This window comes from Vipera berus, assembly GCF_964194415.1.
Source record: "Vipera berus genome assembly, chromosome: 1".
In the NCBI taxonomy this organism is placed as follows: Eukaryota; Metazoa; Chordata; class Lepidosauria; order Squamata; family Viperidae; genus Vipera; species Vipera berus.
Genome location: NC_138202.1, coordinates 224060971 through 224072190, shown reverse-complemented (window position 1 = coordinate 224072190; position 11220 = coordinate 224060971). Strand labels below are relative to the sequence as shown.

The 11220-nt window shown below is 37.4% G+C and overlaps 1 protein-coding gene across 1 annotated transcript; it reads right to left on the bottom strand.

Annotated features, from left to right (window-relative positions):
- Positions 1-267: 267 nt before the first annotated feature.
- TMEM18 (transmembrane protein 18) lies at positions 268-10784 on the bottom strand. The gene is made up of 5 exons (XM_081315342.1): positions 10557-10784; positions 9102-9222; positions 7031-7085; positions 4258-4351; positions 268-3544 (listed from the first exon to the last, which is right to left on the bottom strand). Exons 1-5 carry the CDS (start codon positions 10602-10604, stop codon positions 3449-3451), a joined length of 414 nt encoding a protein of 137 aa, XP_081171468.1. The 5' UTR covers positions 10605-10784; the 3' UTR covers positions 268-3448.
- Positions 10785-11220: the final 436 nt, after the last annotated feature.

Below are 11220 nucleotides of genomic sequence, written 5' to 3'. Positions count from 1 at the left end.
ACAGCAATTATTTTTGATCCTTGATGTTTAACATTATGGCTTAAGCCTACCTTCCCCAAATTTGGATCTTGCAGTGTTGAGGACTACAATTCCCAGCCACTTCAGTTTCTGTCCACACTGACTGAAAATTCTGGGATTCGCAGAGCTGATGAATCTAGAGGAAGACAGCCGAAGGCTGCCTTGAATGACCCTCTAAACGTTCATGGCATTAGGTTCCGGCAGATTGCAATCCAGTTTACTTTATAATCCATGTAATTAATCACCTTTTAAATTTGTTTAATACAGTATTTCTAAATCCAGTCAAGACAAAGCATTCGTGTAAGATGTGTCTTTGGAGAATTTTCTGCTATCCCTATGGTCCTTCTGTTGGATTGGACTCTCTAGTCATAGTAATCTGTGTCAAGACAAAATCCCTGCTTTTTGGTGTTCGTATTCTCCTGGGTGATGTTTCCACATTTTCCTGTTTGTGTGGTTATCTCAAAAACCAGCATAAAACAAGAGAGGTTCCTGCACACCTGGGTCTCTCTCGATAGCCTTGCTTAACTTATAGTTCCAGGATCCCCCAAAATCTGTGAAACAGCAGCACCTGGTGGCAAATTGCATGCATTGCGCTCCAGCGAGGAGTGCATTTTTGTTCCATGGGTTGCACTTTATTTACACCTTGAGTTATAACATTTTAAAAACAGATAGCAGAAAATACAAACATTTGAATAATTTTACCTTGTTTTCACACTGCTCAAACATCAGAATTATATTTTAATAGCCTTTCCTTGTGAGAGGGGCAATCTGCAGTCCTTCCTGAGTTGGACAGTTCTATAAATATCTGTATTTATCTTTTCTATTACTAAAATATTACCCGTTTTATTTATAAAATTAAGACACCCACCCACCTCACTCTCAGAATGTCAGAGTTTTGCATACAGGTAGTCCTCGACTTACAACAGTTCGTTCAGTGACTGGGTACAATGGCACTGAAAAAAAAGTGACATGACCATTTTTCACATGACAGTTGAAGCATCCCCATGATCATGTGATTAAAATTCAAGTGCTTGGCAACCAACTCATATTTATGACAGTTGCAGTATCCTGGGGTCACGGTATCACCTTTTGTGATTTTCTGACAAGCAAAGCCAATGGGGAAGCCAGATTCACTTAACAACCATGTTGCTAACAACTGCAGCGATTCACTAAACAACTGTGACAAGAAAGGTCATAAAATGGGGAAAAACTCACTTAACAAATGTCTCACTCAATAACATAAATTTTGGGCTCAATTGTGATTGTAAATTGAGGACTGCCTGCATAATCTTTTTTTGTAATATTTTATTGGTTTTCCAATTTTACATTTGAGTACCGGTATTTCAAAAGCAATGTGGTGGCTGGGTTAATCAATAATTCAAAAACAAAATCTTTAGTACAAATCTCAGGTTACATCATCAAATATTTCTTCTCTTTTTCCCTTGACATTTACTATCTCATATTCAAGCTAGTACATTTCTAATTGTATCAACTCAATGAAAATGTCATTACATTTATCGATACATTTTAGCTTATACATATCTTAATTTGTCTTCATAAACAATCCATATCCTGTTATTAATTTTACCTAATTTCTAATAACAGAAATTTACAACTGTGGTTGTAAATTGAGGACTGCCTGTATAATCATGTACTGTGTTGCATAAATATTTTTCATGTATCTTGCCTTTTTTATGAAAGCTTTTAACTCTAACTGAAGATTCTGCATGAGGATGTTTAATAAATTTTTACCTTCTAAACGCTAAAAACCTAATGAATGACCTTCACTGAACTGAAATGGGAATTACTTTTAATAACCCTTGAAAACAATTTCAGGAATAGAAGAAAGCCTTCTGATTCTCTAACTTTGAATCCAATCTGTCATGTTTAAAATGATTTTGTGCACAAGTGGCAAAACTCCACTTTTTTATATTATGAGCAATATGAGAAAAATACCTTCCCTCACAGCAATCTCTCAGAATTGGAAAGCAGTCCCCTCAGATTGTAGTCTCAGATACAGCTTGCCTCTATGAACTGTTTTCCATTCCAAATGGATGATATGAAGCACACACACATTGGGTTTTTCTTGCCTTCCTAATTACATCTCTTCCTCCTATTTGGATATTATTATTTTGATAAGGCATACAACTTTGCTAGAACCTTGTAAATATTCAAACAAATAAAAGTATATTTGAGGATTATGGATCAAAACTAAGAGAACCATAAGGCTGTTGTTTCTTCCTCTTCTACATATACAAATATTTCAACATCTTTTTTCCTGGTTTGAGGTAAACCTTTGGTTGCCGTTTTGTCCAAAGCAGGACTGAACATTCCTCTTACAACATAGGATTGAATCTTGCGGTGCCACTAGCACCAAGTTTACATTACTTTTATTTTCATCTCTTTATCCATTTCAGATCCAGGACTTTGATTTTACTCGTATGAGCTTCTCACATTTCATGTCTTCCTGGTATTAGACTTTGCTTGCTTCTTGAACAGCAATGTGTTATATTACAACAACTCTGAGCTTGTAATTGCACAGCGCAATCCTATTCACATTTTCTTGAAAGCAAGCTTACTTGTTAGAAAGTAAAACTGTTTCAGACTGAGTTCAGTAACTTGCTCCTACATAAATATAGGAATACAATCTCAAAGTATTTACAAATGTTTGAAATAGAACCTAATGAACCCTTAAGCATTTAATTAAAAACCAGGAACAAGTCCATATGACAAATACAGCAACCCAAACTATTAAATTACACTTTTCATATAAAAGTTTGAATACAATGCCCACAAAATCCAAAAATTTACAACCAAGCAAACTTAGCATAGGCATTCACAAATTGGGAGAAATGACAAAATATGCATTGCAACGCAAACTGTATGATTTATATGCTTGCCTCAGATGTTGATATCTGCAGAAAGCTGACGGCTTGTACCATGTCACAATGCGGCATTTTATCATTTTTGTTTTACTGAAGTTTGTACCAATGATTACTTTTGTACCATGAAAATGTTGCATAAACTGTTATATTGCTATGATAATTGCTAAATGAAAATTAATAATGGGTGGCAATTATGTAGCTAACTGGTACTTATTAAAATTTACTTGCTCATTTTGGCATATTTGATGCACAACTTATATTTTAAAACCTTGAACAATTCATTTCTTGAGCTATAATAAAACAGTACCTTAGAGAAACTCTAATAAACTTATGAAATGCCTTATGATTGCTTCAGAATGAATTAGTCTATATAGTGAAATACCATGTAAGAATTGGTCTAAAAGTGGGCTGAAAATGATTTTTTCATAGAATAAGAACATCAGATCACTTATAAAGGAATGTAAAACATCTCTAACTTCCAACCACAAGTTATTATGGGTGACAGAATATTTGGTGCCATAATCAGTTACAAAAGATATACTTATTTATTGACTTTTCTTATTTTCTCTACTTGCTTTCCTTTTCTGCTGTATTGTCTTTAGTTCTGTCATTACGTTCACTGTTTTATAAACCCAAGCAATCTGAAAAACAAAAACAAATGACATGTGAAATTCAATTCCTAATAGTGTTCTCATTTCTTCAGGGGCCTCTGTTTATGCAAATCTCCAGTCAAGCTTGGTGAAAACCAATATTTGAAGTACTGACAATTTTTCCAAATGAGAACAAAACCTCATTAATAAGTACAGAATGTTATCAAAATAGTAGTGAATAAATAATAATCATTCTAAAACACATGGCCTTTGTTTCCTCAACAAAACACTTTGTCAATCTACCTTACTCACCTCACTACTTATGACTTTACAGATTACAGGTATAGTTTAATTTGCATAACCCTCTACAAGGGGGTTGAATTCCTGATCCTTTTTAGGTTTTCTATTGAAGCTTCTGAAACCCAAATAAACACAATTTGTCCTTCAAAAGGATGGTTTTGCTGGGTTTCCATTACTAACACACTTTAGTAGTTCAAATGGGTTACCAACTTGCCTGGTAACCAAGACCGACTGCATAGGAGCAACATACGTCCCACATGTCAAGATGTCACTAAAACGAGACAAGTGATGTAATTTACGTTATGATTATAGTGGCCACTAACAAATGCCTGGGCATCAAACATTATGAAAGTATTACCAGACACCATGAATTGGAATTTTCTGTAATAAAACTTTTTTTTTCCTGGTTCCTTTTGCATTTTGACTTGATGCCAACATTTTTAAGGTAAGAGATTAGCGCTTACCACTATGAGGATGGCATTTAGCAGTAATGGTGTTGAGAAGACTAATGAAATAAACATTCCTTGGGAATCAAAGTACTGGTGCTTCGAGAAAAATCTGTAAAGGAGCAAAAATAAAAATAAACATCCTTGGTGAAAACAAACTCCATAAAAAACAACAGTGAATTAAACTAAAGACTAAAGGCTGCGTTCCAGATGGAAACATCTTTTAAGAGACAAGACTATACTCCTGAACTTTAAATAGCAAAAGTTTTAAAACTTTTTTTCCAGGTTATCATCTGCTGTGTGCTAGTTGTATCTCGCTGGCCGCTCCTGAGCATTTGAGGCAGTTTATCTATGCAAGGCGGCAGAGGTCTCAAATAAATGCACGCTTAGAATCATGTTTCCAGTCCTCCTGCTGTTGAGCTTTGGTTTCTTCTTTCAGGAAGCCCAATTATACAAACGTTGGGCACAAGGTAGCAATCGGAAAGGAAGCAAAACCTATCTTTTTAAACATGTATTGTTCTGTGGCTTTTACAGTAGAGATAAAAAAAAAACCCAGGAAAAAAAACACTAATGCATAGATAAAAATACAAAAAGGGGGAAAAAATAGAAAATGTTTTAAAAGGTGAAAAAATACAACAAAGGAAAAAGTATATCATTTTAACAGTAGTTATAATTTTATACATAGCTATTTAATGTGATTATTGTTCAAGTGCATGTGTATTTCTAATGCATTTATATAAGTATGTTTTTTTTTGGCCTACTATATAAATGAGTCCCCTTTTTCATTATATTTGCCATATAAAGTTACATCTAGAGGCAAACCACTTGTAGGCAGCAAGCGCAATCAGGCCCTTAATCCATTGGGTGAAAGAGGCCATACATTTATTTTTCCAATTAATACCAATTGTTGGCTTCCAATATGTAATACTTGACAATAGGTTCCAGATTCAGAAAACTGAATCCTTTCTTGTTAAATTGTAATTGCATTTTCTGTAAAGACATTCTCCCAATTGAAGAATCCCACAGAAATTTTCTAAGCAAAGAGATTATTTTCTCAACCATTTTCTAAATATATAAACTGGGATTCCTTTCAGAATATAAATTAATTTGGGAACAATATTTATTTTGAAAACGTTTGCCTTTCCCTAAAGGGAATGAGGATGACTCTGATTTATTAATGCCTGAAGAAACCCTCTCCATATTTTACTTATATTAGATGTTGCTGAGTTATATCTTTTAGTATAGACATACCTAAATATTTAATGAATTCAGTACAAATACAGAATTGATACACTTTAAATGGATGGCTAACCAATTTTCCATCTATACGCAGCTTGGTCAATGCTGCTTTTTTATTAAAAACATCTATCTTTTGCATCAACAGTGGGATGGTATTATAAAGTTTAGAAGTAAACAAAAAAAATGTCATCTGCAAATAAAACCAATTTGTGTTCAATTGAATGATGTACTATTCCAGGCCAAGCCAAGCATTCCACACAGGTATTAAAAAACAAGAGTGAAAGTGGACATTTTTGTTGCTCTCTCTCACTAAACATTGGAAAAGTAGGAGAAAATATCCCATTAATTTTCTCTTTAGAGGTGGCCAATTTATATAGTATCTTAATCCATTTTATGAATTCCAAAGGAAATCCAAATCTGTATATTTATTTTGTCAAAGGTCCAGTGGAAAAACCTATCTTGTTTCAGCTTCTTCTTGCCAAGTCATAGACTTCCTTTTGTTTTAAAGATTTAAAAAAACAACCCAAACCCACACGTTGTATAGAAAACATTGGTTTCCCAGCATGAAAACATTTACTTTAAGAGAAAGTTTACAGACTATACATTTGAATGCCAAAGGTTTAATGTGAAGCATACCAAAATCTCACTGATTTCACTAACCAGAAAATTAGGCACATGCTCTGGTCTCCATTTTTAGAGTATTTGGAATGCAATATTTAAAGGAATTTAATGATTTCTGCCTGAGGTGGGTGGAATAGAACATTCTGTTGCTAAGCTCAATTTCCCATCAATACTAGGTAAAACGGCCAATGGTAATAGAACATGGGAGTGGCAATCCAATCATACTTGGAAAGCATATATGGTCCTCAACCTATGACCATAACTGAGCCCAAAATTTCCATTGCTAAGCAAGACAGTTGTTAAATGAGTTGTGCCCCATTTTACGAGCTTTCTTGCCACAATTGTTATGTGAATCATTGTAGTTGTGAAGTTAGTAACATGGTTGTTAAATGAATCTAGCTTCCCCATTGACTTAGCCTGTCAGAAGGTCACAAAAAGTGTTCACATGACCCCAGGATACCACAAGTCATAAATACATGGCAGTTGCCAAGCGGCTGAATTTTGATCATATGACCATAGGGATGCTGCAACGGTCACATCCATGAAAAATTGTTGCAAGTCACTATTTCCAGTGCCTTATAACTTCAAACAATCACTAAACAAATGGTTGTAAGCCGAGGAGTAGCTGTATTGCCAGTCACCCAGGAGAGGGGAAAAAGCAGAAGACCACGAATTCAAGTCCTGCCTTAGCCATGAAAGGTAGCTGGGTGACTTGGGGCCCACTCACTCTCTCAGCCCAACTCGCCTCAAAGGGTCGTTGTTGTGAAAAAAATAAGAAGAGGAGAAAGACGTATAAGTTTTGCTGCCTTGAGTTATTTGTGAAAATAAGGCAAAAGGAATAGGTTTTTTAAATACAGTGTAATGTTTTGTGCAGTTGTTAAGATGTATCTTTCTCTCTATATATTAAAATAATGTAAAATAATGTAATTACCTCCAGTTTGCAGCAGCTACTTCATTTATGTATTCTGCACAGGATACCAGGATCACTAGAAAGACAAGTACAATTGCAGATTGCTAAAGGATCTTGAATCATCAGTACAACAGACTGGACAACTGGCATATAAAATATGTATCACCTCACAGAACGGAGGCTGGCATGGAAGCATTTCAGAAGGGGCCCTCCAGAGAACAAAAAGAAAGGCTTGGAGAAATACTTACATTAAGTTTACTTAATATAATCTTACAATGAATAACAGAGTAGTATTCCTAGTTATGCTTCTTTTCTGGACTACTTAACGAGGCTAACAATTTGTAAATGGTTGCTAACAAAGGTATTTGCTAAATGACAAGCTGTTGTCAACAGAAGTGTAGGTTTTGCATGCCTAAATCCCAAAATTATTTCACGTGCCCAAATGAAGTAGGAGCAGCACCTGGAATCTGCAATGTTACAGTATCCCTGCTAGGGATATTAATGAATGTTTTCAACATTTTTTGATTTGGGGAGGGTTAGAGCAGGAATTGGAGGCCTCTGGAAAGACACTATTCTTATTTCCAATTTTAAAATTTCACCTAAAACCTGCCTGGTAGTATGTTTGGAGGATGCTGGAGAGCAGTCCAGCTCTCCGCATGCAAAATCAAATTCCAAAACTCTCCATTTAGCATTACTCTATAGTCAGACAAAATGTCAGCTAACATTCAACAATATCTAGAGGACAGTTCTTCATTTTTAAAATCAAGGATTATTACATGGTGGATATTTCTTTCCCAGTAAAGAGCTTTTTACATAATATACACACTTCAGCCCTATATTGATTTGACTTAAACTAGTGGAAACCTTCTGTATCTTTTCTTAGAAGAACTTTTAGATTTGTTTACATGTATTATTATAGCAAGATCAGATAACACAAGATTCTTTTATTCAATTTAGAAGCTATGCATATTATCCTATAGAGCAGTGATGGCGAACCTTTTAGAGACCGAGTACCCAAACCGCAACCCCAAACCCACTTATGTATTGTTGGGTGCTGGGTGGGCGTGGCCCATTGGGTGGGCATGGCTGCGGTGGTAACAGCAGACTGGTTGGGACTAAAAAGTTCAATCAATCAATTCCAACTTTGCGAGATCTTTCCCCCCCCCCCCCCCCAAGAAGTTGAAATTGACTGATTGAATTATTTTTTTTTGCACACAGCGGCGGAGGCCTAAAGCAAAAAGGTTTTATAAAACCCAGCTGAAGGCCTAGGACTGGGGTGACAGCGTGCATACCCACAGAAAGGGTTCTGTGTGCCACCTGTGGCACGTGTGCCACAGGTTTGCCACCACGGCTATAGATTATAGATTCCAAGGAAACACTCAGGAGCTAATTCTCATTCATGAATTAATCATATACCTTTCTACCAACAGTAGAAAATGCTGTGGGGAAGATCTAATGGATTTAACTCCCAATTTCCCGTCTTGGGAGTGGAATTGCATCATGGAAATATTCCTGCCAGAACCTTAAGTAAGATTAAAGTCTAGCTTGGGTTCACACATTGCTTTATTCAAAAGAAGAAAAGTGATCTCCATGTGCTCTCAGAATGGACAAAGCAAAAAAATTCAGGACTTAAAAAAACAGGCTATGAAGGAATTTAAAAGGCCTTAAGTCATAACAAAATGTAATTTTCCCATTTCATCCCTTCAAGATTCCCCACTATTTCTTACCCCAACTGAGCCCATTTGGCAGTACTGCCCTACTTGACTCACAGCTATTCTGCCACAAAATACCCAGTGTTGCCATTCAATGGACAGAAAATACTCATTGCTGTATCCCTTTGAGTAATAGTATAGTGCTTGGTGTGATTTAGTATATTCAATAAGCCCAAAATTAGTGGTCTGTAAACCATGGTTAGTATATTGAATAGAATTTAGCCAGCTGTGTTTTATTCTATAAGCCATGGCTTAGTGTGACTTTTTATAGTCTAATCATTCTTAATAAACAAAGAACATACATACATGACCCTTAAATTGTGCCTTATCATCTATCAGAGAACAAATACGTCCACAGAAAAACTTCATATAATACTTACTGATAGACAGAAAAAGTCCTATTTGGAAACGGTAGTGCTGGAACGAAAGGTAAGTAAACAATAAGCAGACTATGTGGAAAAACACTAGAGTTAAAATCCATGGTTCAGACCAATCCGTGTCCTATGAAAAAATAGAAAATAAAGTTGTCAAAATTATAATTGCAGATGAGAGCCATTTGCTGACAAGAGAGTCCAAGCATGTTTATGTTTACAAAATACAATGAATGAATGCAATCTGAAACTCATTAGAGTCCTAGGTCTGCCTTATATTTTTGCCCCAAGCAGGAGGCAGTTCTTCAGGAGCAAACAAAGGGACACATAAAAACTGAAATTTTACACTCAAAATTATTTTTTTGGTTTTTTAAAGTTATCTCTGGCCAAGGTTTTCTCCCACCTGCAAGAAGTGTTTCACACACTTCTTCCTTCTAATTTGCAATTCCTGTATCTAAGTTTTTTGTAGGACACAACTTCTCAGTCTGCCTTTACTCCAACCTTGACTTGCTGTGTATATGTAGTCCTCAGCTTACAACCACAATTGGGCCCAAAACTTATGTTGCTGAGTGAAAAATGTGTTAAGTGAATTTTGCCCCATTTTACGACTTTTCTTGTCACATTTGTTAACTGAATCACTGCAGTTGTAAAATTAGCAACAGTGAATATGGTTTCCCCATTGACTTTGTCTGTTAGAAGGTTGCAAAAGGAGATCACAGGACCACATGACACCGCAACCGTCATAAATGCAAGTCACTATTCAAGCATCTGAATATAAATCATGTGACCATGGGGATACTGCAATGCTCCTAAGTGGGAAAATTGGTTATGTCACTTTTTTCAGTGCCATGTAACTTTGAAAAGTCACTAAATGAACGGTTTCATGTCGAGGACTACCTGTACCTTCGTGGCCGTCCCAATCTCCCCTCCGGACGCTCATTGTGTGGCAAAACCCGATCCAGCTACTATTATAACCATGCCCCTCCCCGCGCGTGCCTTTTACCCACGCAGATGTCGAGACAATAACTATACTTGGTGCCGTGGAAGGGATTACAGATCGTAGCTGCCTGCCAATGCTGTTGCCCCGTCTTCCAGAAATCATACAGGGAGCGGGCAATTGAAAAAGCCAGCAAGCTCCTGCCTTGCTGTAAGCGGGAAGGTGGCAAAGAGGCGATTCCCCTCGGGATTCTCTGAACTCCCCCCAGCATCCTTAAGTCTCTCCTTGAAGTTGCAAACTACCGCACCTTCGCCTAGCAGGGTCCAAAAACAACCCCCCCCCAATGTCAATGCAAAGGGCTCGTTTTCCTACGACCCCCCAAACCGCAAAGCACCCTTTTCTGGTTCCAACTCGGAAATAAGTCCACACGCGCGATCGTGCTCAGCCTAGCAAGAATCACCTCTCCCCGCTCCCTTCCTGCAAACGTTCCCAGCGGGAAGAGAGAAGCCTCCGCGGGCAGTTATTACCGTGAGGACCCTGGTGACCCCGATAGGCAGGCGCCCTGGAATTTCCATGATTTGGGATGAATTCCTCTGCCTCAGCCAAACATTCCACCCCAGTTTGTTGGCGGGGGATAAATAGAGGTTTAATATTAACCAAATAAGAGGAATGGCTCTACGTGCTAAAGGTTTGCAACGCTTCTTTGTCGCACTAACCGCTGTGCGGTCAGTTCCATCAGAAAGCCGGAAGTGTTTGTTGTAACTAATTTGAGCTGTAGTTCTTTGGGAGTGAGAGATGGGTATTCTCGCGAGAACCGACAAGCGACGGCTCTTCCCGACGCTTGGAGCGACTTGATTCTCGCGAGACTTCGGTAGGCTACGGGTATATAAATGGGGCAGGGCGGGCGTGTTGCGGCGTAAACCGTTGTGGGGCTGGTGGTTGTGGTTAGCGCGGGTTGATTTTGTGGGCATGGTTGCACGAAAGGCGGGAAGGGCGTTAAGGAAATGGGAACGTACAGCTTTGCTGAAGAAGGAGAGAAAAATTGAGAATGGCAGGAAAGCAAATAAGCTTTTAGAAAAATATTTTTGTAATTTGGAGCACAAATCCGCTTTTATAACAGCGTGTCTTGCGAGGGACACTCGGAAATTAAGGAGTTAGCTTTTTTTTGAAGATACATGCAAGTTTGTTTAG